Source organism: Vulpes lagopus, chromosome 3 (assembly GCF_018345385.1).
Source record: "Vulpes lagopus strain Blue_001 chromosome 3, ASM1834538v1, whole genome shotgun sequence".
In the NCBI taxonomy this organism is placed as follows: Eukaryota; Metazoa; Chordata; class Mammalia; order Carnivora; family Canidae; genus Vulpes; species Vulpes lagopus.
The window spans coordinates 67,520,659-67,546,759 of NC_054826.1; the positions used below are offsets into that span (position 1 = coordinate 67,520,659).

Below are 26,101 nucleotides of genomic sequence, written 5' to 3' on the forward strand. Positions count from 1 at the left end.
CCCATTCCTCTATAGGCTGGCCTGTCCTACCTCCATTCAAGACCCTGTTAGGACAAATAATAATTCATGTAGTGAGTATCTAGTCTGCCTGGCACTATGCAAAGAACCATAATGTATTTTATGTCACTCAGTCCACCCGAAAGCCCGGTGAAGTAGTTACTATCATTATTGTTATTCCCATTCTACAGATGAAAAGGCATGGCCCAGGAAGAGTTTAAGACATATGCTCACGGTCGGGAGCTCATGCATGCCTGAGCTGGCACGTGAACCCAGATCTGCCTTGACGCCACCATGGCGTGGACACAGCGTGGCACAGCCTTCCAGGACTGTGGGGTCCCTGAAGCTTGAAGAAGTTATGTGCATGAGAAATAAATGGAGCCCCCTCTCTCCCAAAGAGCGGTAAAGGAGAGAAACACGAGTAGCTTAAAAAATGCTCAGGGCGTGATCCTGGAGACCCAGGATCAAGTCCCATGTCGGGCTCCCTGCATGGGGCCTGCTTCTCCCTCTGCCTGTGTCTCTGCCTCTCTCTCTTTCTCTCTGTGTGTCTCTCACGAATAAATAAAAGAAACCTTAAAAAAAATCGTGAGAAATTCATCAGTGACAGACATGATGGCCTTTTAAGGGAAACTAAATGAGCTCCCAGGCAGCCTCTGTCCTTTGAGGTTGACATCAAAGAGAACAGCAAGCCCTTCTCCCTTACACCCTGAGGCAGGAACACTTGCTCTGAAGGGAGGGCCAGGGCAGATTTCTGGGCAGACCCCCTGGATGTGGTGCTCTGGGAGCCCACCTGACAAATCAAGCTTTCTGACCTCATTGAGCTTCACCACAACCCAGCTCCCATTTTATAGATGAGGACGCTGAGGCTCAGAAGGGACACACTTGCCTATGGTCCATGGCTGGTATGTGATTCCGATTCCTAGTTCAGTGCTCTTCCAGAGCAGCCTACCATTGGCAGAGCTTTGAGGGGAGGATGGGGGCTTTACATTTCTGAGAAAAAAATACACAACTACTCAGAGAGTGGTGTGCTGAAGCCAGCTTGTTCATAGCCTCGCGAGAGTCGATTGTACACATCTCTTTCCAGCTCTGTGTTCAGTGACTTCACATTGGCAGCTGGAAATTAGCCATTATGGGAGTATTCGCACCACAGAAATTGGCAAAAGCTACAAAGTCACCCCACCCCCACCCTAAGAGCCATGTGTTAATCATTTCCCAGCACGGTGCAGCTTAGATCTGTCCCATGATGATGTCTCTTGGCCACGAGACATCCACAGACCTTTCCAGTTTGGGGTGGTGGAGAGTAACAGGTCCTGAGAGGAGTGGGCAGCAGTTAAAATCACACACACCACATGCTCTCCTTCTGCACTCACTGCAGACATTGCTAATCAATCACAGCTAGTCTTTCCCCAATGAGCCTTGACAAGGCTTCATAATTCTTTCCAACACAGCCACTATAAATCAGCAGGAACTGGCATTTGAGGTGGAACCTATTAGTCATCTTGGAACTAGAGCCACCTGGGGGCTGAGACACGGGGAAACAAGTGGGAGAAGCACGAGGGTCCTTTTCTGACTTATCAGGAGGGCTGGGTCTAGCCTTGGGGCACAGCAAAGATGGGGGGGGGGAGGCTGGGTACCCAGGACCCCCCAGATACACCACCTCACACCAGGGGTAGAGATTAACATTCACGGCAGGACTCTCCCCCATCCCCATCCAGCTGTCTTGAATGGCAGAGGGCATGGGAGGCGTGAGCAGGGAAGTGAGCAGCTATCAAGATGCCCTTCCAGTTCCCTTCTTGCTCTGGCCACAGGAGGTCCTTAGGGGAGGACCTATCGCTGCCCCATCTGGGGTCATCAGAACAACTCAAGTGGCCACCTTCCTGCAAACACCATGGAAGTGGCCTTTGTCCCTGGGGGGCCAGTTCCAGAGGGTTCTGGAGCACTCTGCCCCTGGCAAACCCTTCCCTTCAATCTGGAGATAATCCCCTTTTGTGTCCTTGCTTTCCATCTTCCTGGGGAGTTCCCGGGGATAGGCAGAGGGCGGTGGGACAAGGGGGCATGCCAGGGTAGCATTCTCCTCAGCTGCCTCCCCGGCACCTGGTTCTCCTCGCATCCTTCCTAATGTGACCCCGATTCTACTCAGGTCTCCACTGTGCTCCACATGGCCCCATGTCTGCAGGGAAGCCCCCCTCTCCCCCACGCCGAGGTAGGAAGGGGTGAGGGGGAAGTGCCTAGGGCCGGGATGCAGGTGGAGATGGCCCTGGTGGGGTCAGCTTGAGCAGGCCCGGGGGAAAGCCTGCAGTTGAGGACACCAAGGGACGGGGGATCTGTTCCCCAGGGAATGACCTCAGCTCTCTCCACCACACCCTGTCCCCGGGGAAGCAGCCCTGAGGCCCTGGGAAGCCACTGGGAGGCTGCAGGAGGCCACAGGCAGGGAGGAGAAGGAGCCTGGGGACCTGGCCATGGGGGCCCTACCCAGGGGACAGAGGGCCAGGCCCAGCCCCCGCAGGATGGACAACAGTTCAGACCAGAGGTGGCCACCCGCCACCCCCGTGTCCCCTCAGCTGCAGCCCCGGGAGCCCGGGGGAACAGGGGGCCTGGAAGGCTGAGTAGCAGGCAGGCAGTGGCGGAGTCAGCCGGCCGCCCTCGGCGGAGGCAGGGGCTTGAGGGCGGCCCCGAGCGCAGCACTAGGAGGGGGAAGAGTGTGTCCTGGCACCCTTAGTTGCGTCCCCAGCATGCTCACTGTGCACATGTTTCTTATTGCGAACATCTGCTCGATGCCAGCCATGTGGCCAGCTGTGCTGGATGGGGTGAAAATCAGGCACCGTGGCTGTTCTTGAGGGGCTGCTTCTCCAGCTCAGGGGATGCCTCCCCACCTCAAGTGACCCCCCGACACTCTGTCCCTGGGCTTGAGCTTCCAACCAGCTTCTCCCTCCAGCAAAGCTCAGCTGCTGGTCACCCTACCTACTGCCTCCCACAGTCCTCCCAGACACCCCAGTCAGCCCGGGGCCCCCACCCTGACCCCCGGGTTCAGCCCCAGACCCTGAGCACCATCTGGGCCAGGTTTGCTGCGGGTCTCGCAGCGAAGCTGTCCCCTCCCCCTCACGGCCTTCAAGCTCCCACCTGGGGTGCTATGGGGCTGGATCTTGCCTTTTCAAGGCTCTTGTTTTATCTTTCTTCATTTGACCCACCAAAAAAATCCCCAATAGGTGGGAGCAGGTAAAAGCAGCCCCACTATGGGTGGCAAAATAGGTTAGAGGTAGGGGACGTGTTGCCCACAGCCTCTTGGGGCTGCCCAACCAGCGAACCTCTCCCCTAGTCCCCCCCTGCAGACCCGTGTCGGGACAGCACCGCAGGGGCAGGGGGTCCCCATGAGACCCTCCACTGCCACTCCCAGCCCCCAACCAGGCTTCACTTTCTTCCGCAGGCTGTCACATCGGTCCCTGCAGGAGGATAAGCCTCCAAGACACCAACGTCTGACCCTGTCCTTCCTGACACCGGATCTTGCCGCCTTGCCGTATCCGATGTTCCCGTGGAAGGCCCTGCCTGGGGCAGCTCACGCGTCACCTCTCTGCTGGCAGGGCCCCACCGGGCAAGCGCTAGAAGGAGAGGGGGTGGGGGCGGGCAGCTAGGGGTCGCGGCCCTGGGCAGACCCACACAGGACATTATCCCTCAGGCCCTAGGACAGCCCCTAGGCTTTGTCGCCTTATCTTTACAAATAGGCCTCTACCTCCCGGGGAAGGGCTTTTTATTTTCAAGTCACATTTATTGATGACCCAGGAGGGGCTGGCATCCTGAATCTTGTGTTTCTGCATGGTTATAAACACCTACAGGTACTGAGTACTCCCCAACCTCCAGCAAGGGCCAGGTGTGCTTCACAGCGTCTCGTCTACACTAGTCCTACAGGTCACACTACTATCATCCACACCCAACAGAGAAGGGAACTGAGGCACACAGGCAAAGTTACAGGCCCACAGTCAGACGGGGGCACACAAGCATATCCTTAGCCCCAGAGGGAGGCAGTACCTCACCCAAGAGCCACACCACAATCCTGGCAGGCAAGTGCAGTCCTATTACTGTTCCATTTTACAGATGGGGCTCTTGAGGCCCAGAGAAGTCACATAATTTTTCCAAGGTCAAACAGCTGGTAAGGGACAGAGCTGACATTCAAAATTAGCTACTCCCAAAAGCTTTTCTTTTTAACCTGTGCATTAACTGCTTCAACTGTGGAAGCCAGTAAGAGTTGACAAAGCTTAGATGGTGGGGCGAGGGGGTCAGACTGTAGAGAAAGAAAATCTGCGTATGTTCTTTTTAGTCCCTTTGAGGACTGCGAGACCTCATCTATGGGCTCACTTCAGACTGCCTTCATCTCTTTCTTGCAGTGAGTGCCCCGAGAGCCCCCACTGAGGACTGGCTGCTAACCCCACATGGACAGGGGCACATCTGAGCAGGAGTTCCAGCCAGCCACATGCATACGTGGTCTCATGGTTTCATTGAGAACCATTCATCCTTTCCTTTTTGCAGAAGTAACGGAATAGAAATGTGACTTGACAACTTGGGTCTTTTGCACATCACATGGGGCTCTGGCCCAGAACCGTGGGTAAGAGCATCAGTTTGGGCGAGACAGCCACTGGTTCAAATCCCAATTTTGCTGCTTGCTGGCTGTGTGACCTTGAGCAAGTTGCTTAACTTCTCTGAGGTCCAGTGTCCTTTTCTGTAAAACAGGGTGACGAGAGTATAAACCTCATTGGGTTACAGGGAGCAGATGAGAGAATACAGGTAAAGGGTTTAGCACAGTTCCTGGCTTAGAGTGAGCGCTCAGCAGATGATATGTCTGATGGTTATTCTGGTTCTGAATATGATGTCCTGTCCCAGAAGGACATGCTACCTTCCTCTGTGTTCTAACCAGAAGGACAACTGATACTCAGCTCTTTCCATGTGCCCAGCGTCGTTCTTCGTGATTTAGAGACACTACCTTATTCAATCCTTCCTAAGCCTTATCAGGTGGCACCTTTATCGCTTTCATTCTATAGATGAGTAAGTAGAGGTGCAGCGCGGTGCATCCCCTTGCTCGGGGCCACAGGCTGCAGGGTCCTGACTATTCATCTCTCTCCTGGACTGCCTCCCCGATGAGCCCCTGAATCCCTGGAAACCAGGGAGAACAAACAGGCAGGGGTCAGAGCAAGCTGAGATCAGTAGAGCAGGATGGGGCCGGGTGACCGTTTGACTAAAATAGTACAGATGACAGTCGCCAGCTTTGAACCAGTGGGACAAATTACGCATTTTCTCACTTCCTTGGGCCCCTGACACTTCCAAGTTGGGGTCAGAATCAGAAGTCCTGAGTGAGGAAGTCTGGGGGGCAGGTCTTGCTGGTGGAGATTACAGGCCCAATTCTGCAGATTTGGGCCAAGGGCCACCAGCATTGTTCTCCGTGGCCCGTTTCCCAGAACAGCCTCGGGCTCAGGGCAGAGGGGCTGAGCTGCCTGAAAACCCATGAGGACAGTGGGCCGGGTGCTGGGGAGAGGGTCCCCATCAAGGCACCCCCTGTGTAGTCGGGGTGGAAAGCAATCAAGGACGGGGTGCCCATCAAGCTCTGCTGGCTCTACCTCCCCCCCTCGACCCTATTTCAATAAGGATCTGGAGTCTCACTTGAACTTGTCACCTTTGACAAGTTTGTCACCATATCTCTAAGAAGCAGTGAGGTCCTCCCAAGTGACCTGGAGATAGCTCTCAAGGAGAGTTACTTCCCACCCCACCCCCACGCCTTTCCTCGGGTCCTTCCCAGGAAGTGAGCAGCTGAGGAAGTCAGCAGTTGAGCAAATGTTGCTCCCTTGCCACATCTAAAACTCACAACCAGTTCTCCAGCAAAAGCCACAGCATAAACACGGCAGCTGCACACCACCTCTTCCAAGCAGTTGGCTTTGATTTACCAAGGCCCCGTGGTCCCATGCTCAATTCTCTCCCAAGCCCTCCAAATATTCAGTTAGTTGTTGTTCTCATTTCTATGTACAGATGCCAATTCTGTTTTCCTTCCTTGCCTTTTCTGTTAGAATGTAAGATTTCTTATTTATTTATTTATTTATTTATTTATTTATTTATTTATTTATTATAGTCACAGAGAGAGAGAGAGAGAGAGAGAGAGAGAGAGAGAGAGGCAGAGACATAGGCAGAGGGAGAAGCAGGCTCCATGCAGGGAGCCTGATGTGGGATTTGATCCTGGGTCTCCAGGATCACTCCCTGGGCCAAAGGCAGGCGCCAAACCGCTGCGCCACCCAGGGATCCCTAGAATGTAAGATTTCTGATGGGTGTGCTCATTTATTTTTTAGTCCCAAGTTCAAGAAGAGCTGAGGGAGATTAGATGCTGCAAACCCCAGTGCCCGCAAGAAGCCAGATAAGTAATAAATAAATGAAACAGCCCAACTGTAGTGCCACAGGGCAGGATAGGAACTGTAGCAAAGTTCTAAGGGCTAACCTGTGTGCCTTCAATGGAATTAGCACTCATCAGCTCCAACCAAATACTGTCAGGGTGGGAAGGTGACTCACTATTGTCAGATCTTGAAAATATTCCAGAAAAATGGGATATTTTATGCAAAATTTTCTAGTTTCTAAATGTTGATATTAATTTAAGAAAATAGAGGGAGGAGGAGGCAAGATAGTGGAAGAGGAGGGGTCCTCGTTTTATCTGGTCCTACAAACTTAGATAACTTTCAAACCATGCTGAACATTTATGAATTATTTAAGAAATAGAAAAAAGCTACTCTGCAAGTGAAAAAGGAGGTGTATTTGGACCGCAAGTCGCCAATAATATGCAGTCCTCATAATACGACCTCATAATACGCAGTCTCTGTGGGGGGCCTTCCAGGCCCGACATGTTCCAATTCCACAGAAGGTGTGCTCGGTAAATCCTTGCTGAATTCATGAATGAGCGTGTGGGCAGGTCCATTGGCTGACACCTGAACTAAGGATCTATGAAAAAACAATGCCATCACAGTGCTTGGAAACTGACTTGCGTTTGAGCATGAGCTTTAACCCTGTGCGGAGTTGTTTGGTTATGTCACCTTCGAGAGCGCTTGCCTCTCTCCCCTCTGGCCCTCTCCTTGCACTAGGCATGGAAGCCCAGAGCTGAAGACCAGCAACAAAGAAGGCTCAAACCTCAGGATGTCAGGTGAGTAAGACAGCGGAGCTTTACTCAGGCCTGGAGGGGAAGCTGGGTTATGTGGAGGAGTGGTTGGGATATATTAACAATCAGTTAGGAACCTAACTGCCCCTGGCTATCTATTTTTCTTAAATCTTACTCTAAATTATACACAATTAAAAACATGTACCATGATTAGTCATTAATAAATGTTAACGCTTGGCTCAGAATACAAAGTGTTTTCATTTATAATAGCATAATCAAGTGAAAAATTTGGTTGCCTTTGTCTCTCAATGAATTATGTCTTAAGCAGCTGTGTTATTTGCCCACAAGGCCGTGGTTAAAGCGTGCGTGCATGCGTGTGTGCATGCGTAGCTGTGGGCGAGGGAGCCATAAAGAAATACATGGACCCAGGGGCAGCAGCCCAGAGCTCCTGAGTGGCCCTTCTGGCACACTGCCTGCCTGAACAGCCCCACCACAACCCTGAACCCCATCATAGCCACAGAAACGCCTACTGTGTGTCGGGCAGCAGCCTGGGTACTTTCTAGTCATGATTTCTAATTTTTATAACACAACCTTTCTGCAAATATGTTCACTTACAGGGGCAGATATGAAGGTTCTATAAAGGTAAGTTGATTGTCTAAGGTCAAGTAGCTAATAAATGGTGGAGCTGGGATTCCCATCTGGGTCTGTCAGACTGCAAAGCCCTCTTTCCACACCAGCGTACTGCCTGGAGCATTGGGTGCTTCCACTCTTCCTTACACAGGACAAAGGTGTACATACAGCAGCCGCCATGCTCCAGAGAACCACTAAGCAGGGTTGAGATGAAACCCAGATGTCAGAACCCTATTTTTAGTACCAGACTACTCTGGGATGGCAAATACCTGAGACACATACCACTACCCTCTATCTGGGGCCCATCGCAGACATAACTAGTCGATTTCAGCTCCGCTTCTTATACTTTTGGCAGCTACAACCAATTAGTTGGAGCTGGCACCCATGAGGAAACACATTCGCCTTCCTTGGCCAGGGACTCAGTGCAGCTGTGAGTGAAGGAACTTTCATAACAGAGGATGCAGAAGCTCCAGCCAGAGTCCAATGGCCAGCAGAGATAGATGGAAACTGCTATCTGAGACACGTGAAGGAAAAGGGACAGAGGAAGAGGAGAGGATGAGGTGAGGCCCTGTAGGCTGTGTGCCAGGCCAGACAGGCCTGGGATGGGCCGGCACATGACCTCACGTGTATGTGTCTGGGCTGTGGGGTGCTGGGGTGAAGGTGGAGCCAAGGAACTGGAGACATCTGAGCGCAGAAGAGTGAAAACACTTTGGATCTTACATTTGGCTTTGCTTTCTAAAAAGAAGTTTGGTTTGTTTTTCTGACATTTATTTATTGTTCAAACAGCTCTTTAAGAACATTAAAGGACATTTTGTGAAAGAAAAGCATCGTCCCTCACCCCTCGAGCCCCCCGCTCTCCCACAACTGTTTCCAGTTTCTCTTCTCGCCTCTGATCCTCCTCCACACACATACCTACACTTGCAGAGTGGAAACGAGCATGCACGTAATATGGCGCACTGCCTCTTTCGCTTAACGTGACAAGGTAAACACATTCCCACATTGTGCAGCCTTCCAAATGCCATTTTTCAAATGGCTGCACAGTGTATCATGACTTAACTAGATTTGTTGGCTGCTAGATCTGGAAGTTTCTATGTTTTTTAATATTTTATGCTACAATGAATACCTTTGTGCATTTAGCACCTTTGATAAATTATTTTCTTAGGCTAAGGAAGTGGATGGTTGGGTCAACACGCAAACTTTGTATGAACATCGTTGGGACTTTTTGCGCTTATTTTGGACCTCACACGTGTTAACTCTCAAGAATTTTCGGAGCATTGGACTTCGGGCTTGGAAGTTAGGAAGCTTACTCCAGGTCACCCCGCAGAAGAGAGGCTCCGCTGGAACTAGCCCTTGTTCCAGGCTTCTTGTCCAAAGCTCCTGCACACCCGTGAGCCCTGCCTGTGGAGTGGGGGTGGGGCATGGGGCAGTTCGGGGAGAGGGTGTGCTATGCAGACCCTACAGGAAACATCAAGAGGGTGAAGCCTCTCTGAATTGTGCCACCAGCATCCCCTCCTCATGGAATGTGCCTTCCCCACAGGACGCCCCGTCTGACTTATCAATTAAGGGAAGATGCTGTTTGGTCAGGAGGTGGGGGGGTGCCAGGCAGGTCACCCCAGGACACCAGGTTGTGTTATCAGGTGCTGATTCGCATGAAGGAGCTCATGGCAGAGAAGCCTCTTCCCACTGCAGCTCTGCACAGAGCCCCTCCACCCCACCTTCCTGCAGCTGGACAGCCCCAGGCTCGGGCTTTGGTGGGGAGGGCAGGAGAGTGTGAGAGCTCTCTGCGGAGGAAAAAGCTGGGTGGTCTCCAAAGTTCTGGTCCTTTTCTGCCCGAGGCACCGGGAAAGCATAATAAACACAGACTGAGCAACCTCTGCCCCAGTCCAACCCTTGCTCCTGCTTCATCCCCAGCCCATACCCGGCCTCTGCCTCTGCCCCAGCCCAGCCCAGCCCCTTCCTCTGCTCCAGCCCCAGCCCTGCCTCTGCCCCAGTCCCAACCCCTGCCCTTGCCTCATCCTCAGCCCAGACTTGGCGTCTGCCTCTGCCTCTGCCTCTGCCTCTGCCCCTGCCTCTGCCCCAGCCCAGCCAAGCCTCTGCCCTAGCCCTGCCTCTGCCCCAGTCCCAGCCCCAGGCCAGGCTTAGCCACTGAGAGTCAACCTTGGCTGAGAGCACACATCACTGCCCAAGAGAAAAAAATCTGTCAGTTTAGCCCAGCCAGGCCCACTCCTCTCTCCACTCAGCCTGCCAGAGACTCCTAGGATTGAACGGGTGACTCTAGGTCAGACTCAGTGCCACCCTGGACTTCACCCCCAGCTCGCTGTTCCAGCCTGGCGTTCCACGGAGCTACAGGGCTGGTGCGAACGCCCAGCCCCGGGGCCTTCCTGGGCCTCCTCACCCAGCAGAGCCCTAGCCAGCCCACAGTCAACAGTTTCTTACAGAGCCCTCGCCCTCAGGGTCTGGCACTGTTCAAAGCTGCTGCTGGGGTTACAGAGCTGGAAAAGATAAAGTGGGTCCTGGCACGTGACCTTGGGTAAGTCAACCTCCAAGCTTTGCTGTCCTCATGGGTAAAGTGAGGAAGAAGCAGCACCTACCTCATAGGGATGGATGTGGTGAGTGAGAATTACCTGAGACAATGTATGTGAGGTGCTCAAACCAGTACCCAACATACGGTATGTCCATGTTAATTATTATATTGTTATTATTCTCTCTAGTTCCAAGCAACATTAACCAAAAATAATTAAGTGAGAAAATTTAGGCGTTGATAACTGCTGTGAAGTTGCATATGGCAATGCACCTAAGGGGCCTGAGACCGGGGAAAATGCTGTAGCCTTGGGGGTAGAGAAAAGCCTTTCTGAGGAAGCGATTGGACTGAAACTTAAAAAATGACAAGCAGCCGGTGTGAGATGATCTAAGGGCTGATCATTCCACATAAGTCATGGCAGGTGCAAAGGTCCTGAGATAGGAATGAGCTTGGGTCTCCAGGAAATAGGGAAAAAGGCCTATGTTGCTGGAACTGTGATGTCTAATACAGTAGCCAGTAGCTACCTGTGGCCATTTATATGAAAACTGAATAAAATTAAAATTCAGTTCCTCCGTCTTAGTAACCCCAGTTCAAGTATTAAAGAGCCACATAGAACTAATGGCTACTGTATCAGACAGCATAGGTATAAAATATTTTCATGGTTGTAGAAAGTTCTAGTAAATGGCTCTGCCTTAGAGCTTTGGGAGAAAAGAAGAGATGGACACAAGATTTGGCAGGAAGGCTGGGCAGGGATCTTGGAGGCCAGACTGAGGAGCTTGGTATCTTCCCAAGTGCACTGGGAGACTTTTGGGGTGTCCAGACTTTGGCTTAGGGGTAGAGGAGGAGCTCCCTCTGGTTTTCCGGCTTGTCTGAGCCTGAGGAATCCTCAAAAGTCAGAGCTCCAGGGGAACAGATGTGTTCACCAAGTCTGATAAACGTCCATGCTCTGAAGAGTAAACAGGAATGCCGCAGAAACTTCCAGAGACCTGGCCCTTCCCCAAGTGATGCATGTCTCCCCCTCCCAACTTAGTGAAGACCAAGGTGGAGCTCCTGGTCCTGGTTGTGTCCTGGCACCTGTACAAAGGCCCCAGTGGTGGAAGCTGTGCTGTGCCCCCCTGAGCTCCCCTTCAGAGAGTGAAGGACAGGCCCCAGACTCTGAAAGTGCTGCCACTGTCCATTGTCTTCAGGAACTGCCTTGGCGAAGAGAACCACCTTGTCTAAGGGCCCCCCTGGTGGCCTGGCCCCCCGTGCCCAATGTGGGACAGCCCTGAAAGGCCTTCCCAGCTCCAGAGCTATGTGGGGTCGGCGAGGCCTTCCTTGAGACCACAGCACAGCCTCTCCCTTCACCGGCTCCTGCTTCCTTCTCTTGCCCTCCCATGTGGGACACAGGCTTGCCAGAGCACCCAGGCTGCCTCAGCACCTCAGCTCACAGGAGAACTGTCTTTTAGCACATGGGTGGGAGACAGATGAGGAGTCGGACAGCGCAGTAGTCACCACGAGGGCAGCACTAAGTCCAGCACAGCCCTGAGCAGAGGCAGCTTCCTCTTCTGCACAGGGATGGCCACTGCAAGGTCCCCACGGGGCCCAGGGGTGAGAAATCCTATCCACCAAGTGCCCCCAGCCACACAGTTTACACATGTGGGCCATGTCCTCTGCAGGCCTCCTCCAAGAGCAGTATTGTGATCCATATCTGGCTGGAAGCAAGGCCCAGGCTGCGAGAAAGTCCACAATGAGCCCAATTTCCCAAAGCTCCCAGAAGCCAGAGCTGGGATTTGAACTCAGATCTTGCAGATTCCAGAATCCACTCTTTTTGCCTACACTGCACTGTGCGGCCTAGACTCACAGAGTTCCACACCCAAAGGTTCGTGCAGTGGGGGACGAACTCATGTTAAGGAACGTGGGCCTTTGGATTTATCTTACCCGTGCTGTAGCCAAGAACCAAAGTGACACCCCCTTCCCTCCACCCTCTGCTTAACGAGTGGGCTTGATGGCATGGTCACGGCTACCGTCCATCATGTCGTCACTACTTTTCCAGGCTCTACAAATATGGTTTTGATGTGCTAACAGCCCCTAATGGAGAGAGTGGCTCATAAATCATTCAGTGGAGCCCAGGGTGGTCAACCCAAGCTACTCTCCTGACCCCTGACCTCAGTCAGGAGCTGGCTGTGGGACCAGTGCATAACCCGGGCACGAGGGCAGGACAATTCAGGGAAGCCACAATCCTCTAGGCAGCCCACAGTGGGCAAGGCCTGGAAAGAGGCCAGGAACATTGTGACTTCAGCAGATGGGAAAAAACACCCATAAAAGAGTCACTTGGGGATGACAGCAGTGACCTGCCCTGGGGACAAGATGAGGCAGCCTGGGAAGATGTCAGGAGATACTCTCCTTGTTGCCAGTCCCTGAACACGACACAGGACTGTACAAGACTACACAAGACTTCTGAAAAGCCAGTTTCCCTACGCAACTAGGGTCAGAAAGTCCTCAGAATGGGGGCCCAGGGTGGGGGAGGACTGGGGCCAGGATCAAATAGAAATGGGAAAAAAAAAAAAAGAGAAACACCATCCTCTCCTCTTATTATAAGGAAACAAGAATAGAAAGTTGTCATCAGGAGGGACTTAACCCCCAGCCCTTCCCGTAGCGCAGAGCAGGGGACTGACCTGGCTGCTGAATCTGGTCCCAACCGTGGGCCTCTGTGGTGGGGTGGGGGGACAGGACGAGGGCCCCCTTGCCTTCAAGGGCCTGGCTAGGGCATCAGGGCATCTACGTCAGCCTCCAGCTGCCCTCCTGGAGGAAGTACGAAAGGAATTCCAGGGGAGAGAAACTCTATCTTGTCTCTGGTGGGACCAGAGAATGGGGCTGAGGCCTGGAAGTGATCTTCCTTTGGTTTAGGGCCAGAAACCTATGGCTCGAGTCTATGGCCCTATAACCCCGAACACACCTGATCTCAGAAGCCAAGCAGGGTAGGGGCCTGGTTGGTACTTGCCTGGGAGAAACCTATCACTTGTAAGCATTGACGATTCAAAATGCTTTTAAATTTCAAAGACAAAAAAAAAAAAGGATTTTGATATTTCTCTGTGTTTTTAGCAAAACCGTTAAGGCAATTCCAGTCCATCTGAGCTGGAGGGTGGCTATGGAGACAAACTGCCCTCATGGCTCAGGCAGAGAAGGGTGTCAAGGTATCTTGGGCAGCGGGGCACGGTGACAACAGCAGGAAATCCCACGGGGACAGCGTTGCAGGAGCAAATGTCGGCTGGATGTGTCAGCCCTTGGCTGCACCAACGTGCAGACTGCCTGTGAGGCAGGCACAGGAGAAGGCGAGCTGTCAGAGGGGGGCTCTCAGGGGTGACAGTGTCACCTGGCTTGTCCTCAAGCTCCCCCAGAGTGCCAGGGGTTTCTTCGGTGTGTGTGGGGTGCTTTGTTCTGTTTTCATTAGGGGATGGGGATCCCTTTTCCATACACTGAACCATCCTTGCCCATGTGTCTCCAGAAAGACACACCAGAAGCCTGGGGCAGGGAGGACGGGAGACTCACACGCCGTCTAAGAGGCACACAAGTCCGTGTGCACCTGCCGGCGACCTCTCTTCCAGGGAGCGCAGTTTTGTTTACACTTGGACATTCCTTAAGGACACCAGATCAGAGGTTTCCTCATTCCTCAGAAGTACCTGAGCTGTGGAGTCAAACCGACCTGGGTTCTAATCTCAGTGACTCTCAGTAGCTCTGGAGCCCCCAGCAAGTTTCTTTTCATTTCTCTGAGCCCCCGTCTCATTATTTATACAATGAGACTAAGAGTAATCTGCTTGCAAGATTATTGTGAGGGCAGGATCCATGGAGGCAAAGGTCACGCACTTAATAAGTGCTCAGTAAACTCCAGCGTTGCTTCTGGTTCCTAAAGCCATCATGTGGGTTTAGGGTGTTTGCTGTAGGGTGATTTTAATTTATATCAGGCACGGTTTGCTCGTCCTTTGTCAGTATTGGTGACCCTCGTGCAGCATGGCACCTCCTCCCCTGGAGCCCCTCATCTCTGATTCCAAGGGGCCCAGACAACCCACAGTAGGACCCAGACAAGCCGCAGAGGAAGCAGGGTGGAGCCACGGGGCTAGAAGGGCTGTGCAAGAATTCTTGCACACTGACTTCTGAGCACAGGAGCATGTGCACTCTCATGCCTCTGGGTGAGGATCTAGTCTTGTGCAGGGAGAGGGCCCCCTTCCCCTTCCCTCTCTCCCAGTGGGCCAGCCCCATCCCCACTAAGGACCTTGATGGGGAAAACCTATCGAATGCTCTTTAAGTTTCTCGGCTGATTTTGTGGGACCTGCCACATTGCCTTTGTGGGTCACTGATGGGGAGGGTAGAGGGGAGTAAGAGCCCCTCCCCCACTTTGGCCAAAGGCCCCTGTCCCTCCTTCCCCCGGCTCTTAATCCCTCCCCTGCAAACGCCTGTCCTCGCAGGCTGAGATGCTGCAGAGCCAGTGGTTTATACACAGACTCATTATTTATTGAGAGGCTTAGGGCCAGAATGAGATTGTGGTCACATTCTCTTCTGTCCTGGCTCTTCTCACCTGGGTTGTAAGCAGGGAGGGAAGGAGAAAGGGCAGAGAGAGACAGAGAGAGATGCGGGGATGGGAAGGGGGAGGGGCGCTCCTATGTTGAGGGCCTATTCTGTGCCTGGTCTTGGATGAGGCGGTCACAGGTGTTTACACTGAGCAGACTGCGGTAGGTCACTAATCCACATGCATGCGTGAGCAGTGCAGACATGTGCTGGGAGATAGGGTGGTGTTGCGGTCAATGACAGCATGGCTTTTGAGTCAGGCTGGGGTCCCAATACTGGCCTTGACTCTTAAGGGATGACTTGGACAGCTTCCTTCACTTCTCTGAACCTTAGTTTTGTCATCTGCAAAATGGGTATGAGAATTTCTACTTCCCAGAGTTCTAGAGAAGCTGGAATCAAGACCCCAGCATGGTTCGTGGCACACTGAGAAACGTGCAAGAGATGGTGGCTGTCATGGGGAGGAGGGGGAGTGGCCAGGAAAGACAGGGGATAGAAAAGGGGGAAAAACAGGAGAAGGTAAGGTGGCGTATTGGAGCGTGAGAACTCATCGCCTGTCTCCACCTGGGATTTGGGCAGCTTCTTTTTTCTTGCAGCACTGTGGTGAGGAGCCCCTAAAGGATGATGGATGGCAGATGGCGGATGGTGGATGGTGATGGAGGATGGAGGATGGAGGATGGAGGATGGTGGATGGCGGACAGAGGATGGAGGATGGAGGATGGAGGGTGGAAGAGGGTAGATGGAGGATGGAGGATGGTAAATGGCAGATGGTGGATGGAGGATGGAGGAGGGCAGATGGAGGATGGAGGATGGAGGATGGCAGATGGAGGATGGAGGATGGAGGGGTCAGATGGAGGATGGAGGATGGCGGATGGAGGATGGAGGATGGAGGTTGGAGGATGGAGGATGGTGGATGTGGATGGAGGATGGTGGATGGAGGATGGAGGATGGAGGATGGAGGTTGGAGGATGGAGGATGGAGGATGGTGGATGGCGGATGGAGGATGGCGGATGGAAGATGGTGGATGGCGGATGGAGGATGGTGGATGGAGGATGGAGGATGGCGGATGGAGGATGGTGGATGGAGGATGGTGGATGGCGGATGGAGGATGGTGGATGGCGGATGGAGGATGGAGGTTGGAGGATGGAGGATGGAGGATGGTGGATGGTGGATGGAGGATGGTGGATGGCGGATGGAGGATGGCGGATGGAGGATGGAGGATGGCGGATGGAGGATGGTGGATGGCAGATGGAGGATGGTGGATGGCGGATGGAGGATGGTGGATGGAGGATGGAGGATGGCGGATGGAGGATGGTGGATGGAGGATGGTGGATGGCGGATGGAGGATGGAGGATGGTGGATGGAGGATGGTGGATGGCGGATGGAGGATGGTGGATGGCGGATGGAGGATGGAGGTTGGAGGATGGAGGATGGAGGATGGTGGATGGCGGATGGAGGATGGCGGATGGAGGATAGAGGAGGGCAGATGGCAGCTCCCGCTGAGAAGGCCCAGCTAAGAATAATGGAGGGGGAACTAGAGAATTCCTGCACAGCTTGCTCACTGCTGAGGGACCTCAGGGGGTGGGAATCTGGCGCCCCTGCCCCCCCCCCGGGGCTCCCTGCTGAGAATCAAAAAAGCCCCCTGTGTCTTTAAGGAGGCGCCTGTTGGGAGTGCAAGAGGGAGGAAGGTTAAGATGATTAGCTGGTGCTAACAAATTTAGGATGTGGAAGAAGTCTTTTCTTGGCTGTCCATCAAAGGAAGGATTGAATGTCCCTGGGCTTGGAGAGAGCAGAGGAGGGGAGGGGAGTGCTGGGGGAGGGGACCGGCGGGGCAGTAAGTGTTTACCAGCCCAGCCTTCTCCCTGGACTGGCCTCCCGGGCACTGGGGGGTGTGGGAGCCGGGCAGGCGTGCGGGGCCCTAGGCCATGTGTCCAGATGCTGGCCTTCCCTCCAGCCTGTCTGTCTGTCGTCGCCCCTCCCCCACTGCCCCAACCCCAGCTCAGGTTATGTCCAAGCAGCTGGGCTGAAAAGTGATCCTGGAGGGAAGAAGGCCCTTCCTGTTGATTGGGAACCTGGGACGCCTTCCCCCAGTCCCCCTCCAGCCTGACCAGACCCCCTCCTCATCCAGGCTCCCTGTCCCAGGGCCACCCTGAGCCCCTTGTCACCAAGGGCTGGGCCACTCTTCATCTAGGTTCCCCTGTAACCAAGGGAAACATGCCCGGCCTCCCAGAGAGATCTCAAACCACTCAGGAAAGCCTTCATAAAAGGTTATTTCCGGCACAGGCGGGAAGGGGGGTCTGGAACCACGCCACGTCCAGGAATGGTTCATTCAGAACTGTGTGGGCACGGCGCTGTGCCAGGGCTTGTGTCGGGTACTGGGAAACGGAGAGCAAGGCACTGTGTCTGTCTCTGCCTCGCTACCTGGTCCCAGGACCTCGCCGTCCAGTGCCAGGGAAAGAGAGAGGAGCAAACAGAATTTGAGAAAATGAGATGTATATATAATAGGGCTTTCCAGGGTTCAACAGGAGAAGGATGACCCAGAAGATACCCAAATGCAGATTTCTAGGGGATTCTGAGGCTGCAGGTCTCGTGTGGGACCTGGGCATCTGCATTTGTAAGCAGAGCGGGTGATTCTGCTGCAGGTGGATGTTGGCATCGATTTGGAAGAAGGCTGAAATGTAGGGGACAAGGAGGGTGCCAGGCAGGGGTGTGGGGACAGCTGCAGGAGGCGGGAAGAGCCTTCGAGATCTGGTGGCCTGAGCGGATTCCTGCTGGGGAAGGAGGGCGGGCTGAGGAAGAAGAAGGGTGAAGCAGGCTGGCGGGTTGCAGAAGGCCGAGCGTGGCGTGGCTGAAACAAGGGCCAAGAGCTGGCTGAGCCAGAAGTGAAATCATGGAAGCACCCCAGGGGAGTTTGGGTCTTTAGGAAGGGAGGTCTTGCTTGGGTTTGCAGTTTGGAGAGACCTTTCTAGCTGCAAAGTTGAGTGGGTGGAGGGGACCAGAGCGGAGGAGGGGGCAGAGATTAGGAGGTGATGGCAAGAAGCCCAACAATGGCCCAGGGTAGGGTGCAGTAGGATGGTGGCAGGAGGTCGGGAGGGGCGGACAGCCATGGGGAGTGCCAAGGAGGCTGAGTCCACGGGACATGGTGCCTGGTGGACAGAGCGGGAAGGGCCAGGGAGGAAGCTGCAGAGACTCTCAAGTTTCTAGTCTTGGAGGTGGGTGGAGAGGGCTGCTTCTCCCCGAGGCTGGAGATACAAGACGGATGGGCTGACTCAGGGGGAGGATGGAATAAGGGCCTTTGGTTCTGGACCTGGTAACTGCGAGCTCCCTGGGGGGCCATCCCAGGAGAGACGGGCAGTGGGCAGGCGGCTGGACATATAGATCCAGATGGAGGGAAGAAAAGCAGGGTGAAGATGTGGATTGGGGAGATAGCAGAGACCAAGGCTTTGTGGCTTCCTATTTTCAACTGACCTAGTGTAAGAAAGTCAGTTACCCGCAGAAGCAAAAAGCTTCCTGAAACAGTAGTTCCCCTATCAGCTGCGATGCACTTATTATTTTCGACTTCACTTGTCTTTATTTGATTTCATTTAATTAAAAAAAAATGCTGGTCACAACCCCCTAAATTGATTTTACACTGATAGGCTGTGACTTGCCATTTGAGAAACACTGACCCCCACGGAAACGGGGGTCATTGGAGTGAATGAGGTCCCTGGGGGGGGGGTTTAGGGGGCCAGGGTGGGCTTGAGGAGCCCCGACACTGCAAGGAGATGAGGAGGTAGCAAAGGGGACCAGGCAGGGAGGCACGAGCAAACCAAGGAGAAACAGGGTCCCGGAAGAGAGGGGAACATTTCGAGAAGAGAGGAGGTGGCAGAGAGATGTCACAGAGCGTGAAGTTTGAAGAGCACATGGGTCCCAGTGGGGCATGGCCAAGGGGAGCCCAGAGCCCTGGCCCTGGCCCAGACTCAGGGAAGGGCAGCACAGGACGAGGCTGCAGCGGCACTCTGAGCATGCTACAGGTAGGGAAACTGAGGCCTGAGGGGGTGTGGGGCCTCACCCAAGGAGACCTGGAGCTCTCTCTTCTCCCTTTCTCTGCTCCTCACCCCCTGGCCTGTTACCCCATCTCTATAGAGTGCTTGTGGCCTCTTGGGGGTGTTAGATGTGTGTCCTCATTTCTTGCTCATGTTCAAGGCCTGCTTGCAGCTGGGTGGGACATGTGTGCTGAGGACCAAGAGCCTTGCTCTCAGCTGAAGCACTTATGTGCTGAGGGCCTACTACGTGCCAGACACTATGCCAGGCCCAGAACCCAGGGGGACCCAAACTAATCAGGGTGAAGCTTCGAGACAGCTCCCCTTGCACGGCACTTGTCCTCTCAGACCTGAGGAGTGAGTAGGAGCGAGCTTGGCCATGACACAGAACAGACTGTCTCAGGAGCCTGGGGAGGTGGGCCATCCATTTCCCACAGATCCTCTGGGACTGAGGGTACAGAAATCAGGGACTCTGTTCTGGGCTCTGAATGTTGGAAAGGTGAGAGGAGCTGGAGGCTGGAGATGCCTGGTGGCTTAGACACTGCCAGAGCCCCAGAGACCTGGCCAGTGGCCCCTTCTGCACCAGCCACTTCCTTTGCGACTCAGGCCCACACTGACCCTCCTGTGACTTCTCCATCCTTCCTGATGCCTGTATACCGCCAGATACGGAAGTTATGGGAAGTGGGAGAGTGCCTGTGGCTTGCCCCAGGCTGCCACCATCCGGGAGAGGACCTCCAGAGAAGTGCCAAGCCTTCCACCGAACAAATCAGAAGATGCTATTCAGGAAGGGATCTTAGGCATCATCCAACCAAACATATTTTGCAAATAAAGAAACTGAGGGACAGAGAATCAAATGACTAATTAGGTGACATGGTTCTCTTTGAAGTCCTCTCTGACAAACTCCTACTCATCTCTCAAAACCCATATGAAGTCACCTCCCCTGGGATTCCCCAAATGGAACCCAGGCCCTCCAGAACAAAACCAGCACACCCGCTCAGGAACTGAGACTGAATCCGCCTGCTTCCCCAGCACGGCCGTTAACTGACAGTGTGGGGCACCCGTCTCTCCAGTGTGCATTCACCTGACATATGTATTTTATGGTCTCAAACACCTTTAAGGTAAGAACCTTTAAGTCCTGCTCAAATAATCAGGTAGGTCGGCCAACACTTCTCTTCTCCAAGACAAAAACGACTATCTCTGCTGTCATCAAGCCAACGTTGACAGCTGACCCTTCTATAGCGTTCCCTCTGTGTCTGCTACCGTGCCAAGCCCGCCACATGCATTAACTCGCTCAATCTGAGCAACAAGCCAATAGAGTGGCTACTATTGTTTCCCTATTTTACAGATGAGGACCAAAGCACAAGGTTCAGACCGCCTTGTCTTTGCCATGGGGCCGATCTTGAGGCAAGATGTTCTCCTCTTCCTTCGCAGGGCATTGCCACTGTGTCCTTGTGGGCGTCTCTCCTGGAGGATGAGCATGTGTCTTGTTTAAGTTTGGGATCCATCACAGACCTACCACGCTGCCTGGCCCAGAGTAGATGATCACAACTGACAAAGCAGTCCGGGTTTACCGACGCCTAGCTCCTGCACGTTTTTATTCATTGGAGGCACCTCTCCTGGTGGAAGCAGCAGGACACTGAGAGTGTGTGTGGAAGTGAATGCACAGCCACCAATCTCATCATCCCAGTAAACATTAGTTGAACATTTACTATATGCCCCGAGCCACGCGGCTGGCTGTGCGTCCATTGCCTCATGGAATCATGTCCCGATCAGCAGAGTGAGCCTTCTTTCTCATTGTCTTTCCAGATCAAAGCTGTCCAATAGAACATTCTTCAGTAATGGAATGTTCTACGCCTGTGCTAGTCCAATATCATTTCCACGCAAGTACCTGAAATATGGCTGTTGTGACCCAGGAACTAAATTTTAAATTTTATTTAATTAAAATAAAATAAAATAAAATAAAATAAAATAAAATAAAATAAAATAAAATAAATTTTATTTAATTTGAATGAACTTAAATATAGACTCCTATGTAGCCAGTGGTGGTCATAATGGACATGGGAGTGTATGTAGATGGAGGAAGACCCAAGAGGTTAGGCGATTTGTCCAAGAGCCTGCATCTGATGAATGATAAAGGGGTGACTCACAGGCCCTGACATCCAGACATGGGCAACCCCCGTGCTGTAACTCCAACTCCTTGCCTCATCCCTAGATTGTGGGTGCAGTGGGGAAGAGTCAGCATCATCACCCCAGCTCCACTGCGGGCTGGTGACCTCTGCAGCCCTCGGACACTTTGTGTTGTGTGGCCGAAGGATGTGAGACTATGGCCCTCCCTGGGCCCCCTTCCTGCTCTGATAGTGGTTACTGGAGGGAGATCCCACATCCTCCCACACTGACATCCCAAAAAGCACAGCTTTTTTGCAAGAGGCTTTTGGCCACAGGCTCTGCAGCCCGAGAACATAAACAGTTTACTCTCACTGCATTTCTGTGGCCCAGGCAACAGGGAAGATGTCCCCATGCTTGGTCCTGGTACCAACATCCACAATTGTAGACCTGAAGTATGTGAGGGCCACTGCTGGGCCCGTGTCTCATGCAGTCAAGCCCAACAGGTGTGGCAGGAGGCTGGGATCCCTGCTCCCCGGAGGACCAAACCAGAGTGAAGCAGTGCTCACCCAGTGGGTCTGCCACTGACACTGGCCCGTGGCAGCACCTGGGGGTCAGCCTCTGGGCACCCACAGCCTGTCCTGACTGCTGGAAACAAGGGTGTAGAGAAGACTATGGCATCATCGAAAGCCAGTGTTTGGGGTGGGGACAATGTTAGTGCTCTGTGAGCCTGGACAGATGAATGCTGTGGGGGTGGGGACGGGGGGTAGGGGAGGTGGGATGCACCTTTAGAGATGCAGTGACCTGGGGACAGGGGGAGGCCTCAGAATATGCACATCACGTGAGGACTGGGTACAAGGACACCTGGCTTCTCGCCTCTGTTCTGCACAGAAGCCAGGGAGCTTTTCACACCAGCCTGATCGGGTCACAGTTCTGCTCACTACACATCATTGCTCCCTGTTGCTCTTAAGATAAAGACCAAAACCTTGACCTAGTCCGCAGAGCCCCGTGTACTCTGACGACCGCTGGCCTTCCAAACCTGTTTCATACCTCTCTGTCTCCCAAACTCCCTGCTCTGGCCACCCTGCTCTTCCTTCTGTTCCTCATTCCTGCCATATTCCTTCTCACCCCAGGGCCCTTGCATAAGCTGTTCCTTTTTGCCCAGTCAGTTCTACTCCTTAAGGATCACTGCCTCGAGGGAGCCTTCTTAGACCTCTCTGACTATTAAGGATTTTTCCAATTTTTCACGAAAACCCCTGTATATCCCTCTGGTAGGGCTGGTCCTCGTTGCAATTTTACATTTTCTAGTGCAATTGATGGAAATTGCCTTCCTCATGAAACTGTTAAGTTCCGTGAAGAACCATGGCTTGTTCGCCCTTGGGTCCCCAGCACCTAGCAAAGACCTGGCATGGAGTGAGTGCTCAACAGCATGAGTAGAATGCACGAAGGTACACATGGATGAAAGGATGCTTTGTGATTCCGTGCAAGGCAATTCTGTTCTCTGGGCCTGATACCTTAAATGATGGCGTGTCGAGAATCTTCTCCATGCCAAGTGCTGGGAAGGGCACAGAATGACTGTCTAGAGGGGAGATAGCCATACAAACAGGACACTATGACACAGCAGCATAAGGCTTTGCCCGGAAGACCCGCAAGCACTTAGTAGAGGCATTCGGTGGGCGTACGGCTGGGACCCAGGGAGGGCTTCCCTGGATGAGGTTATGTGGGGGGACCCGCCAGCCAAAGGCAGAGCAGGGGCAAAGGGCTGGCAGCGAGAGAGCCCAAGGAGGGCTGAGCAGCAGCTGGGCACAAAGTGGTGGGGGGCAGCAGGGAGAGAAGGGGTCAGGCGGCCCAGTGAGACTTTGTTGTGAAGGCGCCGGCGCCACTGTGGGGTTTCAGGCAGGGGGGCGACAGACGAGTGTCCTGCGTAAAAGGAGAAGACTGAGTGAGCAGTTTCGGGGCCCTCCAGCTCCGGCGCCCGGGGGTATGAGGCCCATGGGGCTAGGTTGGGAAGGTTCCGGAGTCCACTGCCAGCAGGAGCCTCAGGGGACTGGTTTCCTCTCTGACGTCAACATAAAGGTCACACAGATCCCAGGTCTCCTCTCAGGAGCCAGTAAGGGCTGCAATTTGTCTTTTTACCCAGATCCCGTTGGGATCCCGTGACATTCCCAGCCTGGACCACCTCATGGGGTAACCAGTCCCCTGAGCTCCTGAGTCATTGTGAGAAGCAGGACTTCCTCTAATCTGTCCTAAACTTACCTCGCTCAAGTTTCAAAGGGGGGCCCATGATCCTAGTATTTCGGGAGTTAGTGGGGGAGGAAACGCACTACGGGCTGCCCGGTGGGAAGGGGAACTCGGGACATCTTTGACTCTGGGGCCGTTGCATCTCATCAGTGAACGTGCTGTACTCCTACAACCGTAAGGGCGGGCCGCCGGTCTCTTCCTGTCCCCCCACAAACCCAGGCCCCCTCTGTGGGGTCTAAGCCCAGCAAGCCTGATGAACCAGAGGTAAAACTAGGCCATTCAACTGACTTCTCGCTCTGGCAAAGGGCTGCCACTGCTGGGGACGTGTCAGTTTCAGGACCCCTCCTTCCATGTCGCCCACTGTCCTGCCCACCCAGCCTGTTCTTCCAGTCCTGTCCCATCCCTCCAGGACACTGTCCCCACCCCCAGTGCCTTGGGCTGCAGCCCCTCTTCATTGCCCTTCATGACCCAGCTGCACGCTGGCACCCCACAGGCAGCCCAGCAGCAAGGGGGGCCAGCATCATCTCTGAAACAACTCCTCTGTCACCGTCACCTCTCACCTGGGCACCCACAACGGGCTCTCCTCTCCCTGCTTTTGCACCTCTTTAATCCATTCTCTACCCCGGGGCCAAGAGGAATGTAAAATGTAAAGCTGAGTGTGTGGCTCCCCTTCTTAAAACCCTCCAATAGCTTCCTGGTTCATTGAGGGTAAAATTTACAAACCCACTGCCAGAGGCGTGCAAAGTGCCAGCGGGCTGGTCCCATGACCCCTCTGAACACCCTGTCTTCTCTCTCCTTTTCCCTCATTCCATCAGGCCACTCTGACTTTTCTCTTCTTTAGACACATCAAGCTCATTTCTCCACCTCAGGGCCTTTGCACATGCTGTTCCTGCTTCTCAGAATGCTCACCCCATCCTCTGATTTAACTATTTAATTAATTTATTCAATTGACACGTTTATTGTGCTTTATTTGATACCAGGCTTGTTCTAAGCACTTTTTGAGTTCTGAATCAAGAGTTTGTTAACTCTTTGCATAGCTGGTTCCCTCCTGTCAGGTCAAATGCCCCCTGCTTGTGAGGGCCTCCTCTGACACAGATAGACTGCTCCCTGCAGACCAGACCCTATAGAAAATAAGTCTTGATTCACTTGCATCATAACAACCAATGATATTTTCTTATTTATTTCCTTATGTTCTCATTGGCTATCTCTTCCACTGGACTAGAAGCTCCAGGAGGAGCTGTCGGTTGGGTTGATCCTTGTGTCCCTAAAGCCTCGCATGGTGTGTGTCCGTGAGAATGAATGAATCAAGGGGTCACTTCTCCCCAGGAGGCTTCTAAGACCACCAGGCTTTCTAAACTCTACGGCTGGCCTGTACAAATTACAGGATCTAAGTGGGAAATGTTTCCTGTGGATGCTGCTTGGAGACCCCGTGAGGAGATGGGCTTCTAGAAGGAGGGGATCAGGTCTTGTCCACCTTCATGTAAATGTGAAAACAGCAGTTGGCGGGTTCACAGCAAATGGCAATGCACTGTAGAACTTCCAAAGGATCTTCCCAGGTAGGAACTCATGGGTCTCTCCCAGCTACTCACTGAGGTTGTCATAGCCCCATTTTACAGATGCAGGAGCTAAGGCAGAGAAAGTCTGGGCCACGCAGTGCACACAAAAGCCAAGGCTCACCCCCATCTCCCAGTGCAGATCTCAAGCCTTTCCCAAGGGCTGTGCCCACCTGAGCTTGGGTGCCCTGTATACAGCATGGGGCTCAGTGGAGACACCCCCATTTGCTGCGGCCACTAGCCAGCCCTGAGGGGCTCCTGCTCACAGCCCGCTGGACGGTCTGGTCCCTGGGGCACTTGGGAGGAGAGGTAAGGTGAGCAGTCAAAAGGATGCTGGGCTGGGGTTCAGGAGAGCGGGGTGACAGCAGCTCAACAGCATTTATTAGGCACCTCCCCTGTGCCGGGAGCTGCACCAAGTGCTTTACACACATTTCCTTAATGCCCACAACAGTGCAACGTAAATGTTGTCATTGTGCTCATCTTACAGATGAGAAAGCTGAGGCTCTGAGAGCCTAAGTCACTTTCCCAGCACACAGTCGTGCCACTGCTTAGTCAGGGCCCTTCCAGAAACGGCTGGGTGACCCTGAAAGAACCTCTCGTCTTCTCTGGGTTTTAGAGCCTATCTGTAAAGCCCCAGCTCACACAAGATCTTGTCTAGGCCTGTCCCACTCTAACAAGAGTCAGGGAGGTGACAAGACAAGATGTGTGGCCACTGGTGTTTCCTGTGCGCCCCCCACCCCCGCCCCTGCAAGCTGAGGAAGGGCCTGCTGGTTGGCTTGGAGCAGGGGCAGACAGTGCTCTGCGCAGGGCACCATGGGTGGACTGGCCAGGGACAATCATCCACAGGGCCCCAGGCTCGTGTGCTGGCTGGGTGACAGAGGCCAGGGGGACCCAGGAACGGAGGAGGGCTGGGAGGCCTTGGAGCGACCAACAAAGTGAATCCTCACATCCACGGGGGCAGGGAGGGGGTTACGGTGGGCAAGTGCTACGAGGAACATGCTCCCCACTGCAGAGCTGCTCAAATGAACGTCAGAAATGGGCTCCCAGCCTGGGCTTCCTCTGGATAAGAAAACCTTCTCTGTATCTTCCTTCCTGCCTTCCTGCCTTCCTGCCTTTCTCCTTCTTTCCTTCTCTCTTTCCTTTCTACCTTTCTCTTTCTCTCTTTCCCCCTCTTCCTTCCCTCCTTCCTCCCTCCCCCTCCCTTCCCTCCATCCCTTCCCTCCCTCCTTCCTTTCTCCTTCCACCCTTTTTCCTTCCTTCCCTCCTTCCTCCTCCCCTTCCCTCCATCCCTCCTCCTTCCTTCCCTCTCTCCTTTTCCCCTTTCTCCCTTTCTTCCTTTCTCCTTCCTCCCTTTCTTCCTTCCATCCTTCCTCCC

At 53.5% G+C, this 26,101-nt stretch overlaps 1 protein-coding gene across 21 annotated transcripts in view; it reads right to left on the minus strand.

Moving 5' to 3' along the window:
• The window catches only part of COL13A1 (collagen type XIII alpha 1 chain), a 149,077-nt gene that overhangs the window by 90,051 nt on the left and 32,925 nt on the right, over nucleotides 1-26,101 (minus strand). For all 21 annotated transcript variants that reach the window (XM_041749345.1, XM_041749342.1, XM_041749350.1 and 18 more), the window contains exon 3: nucleotides 1,804-1,811. In XM_041749345.1, coding sequence (XP_041605279.1) covers nucleotides 1,804-1,811 — 8 coding nt within the window. The remainder of the gene's footprint in view (nucleotides 1-1,803; nucleotides 1,812-26,101) is intronic.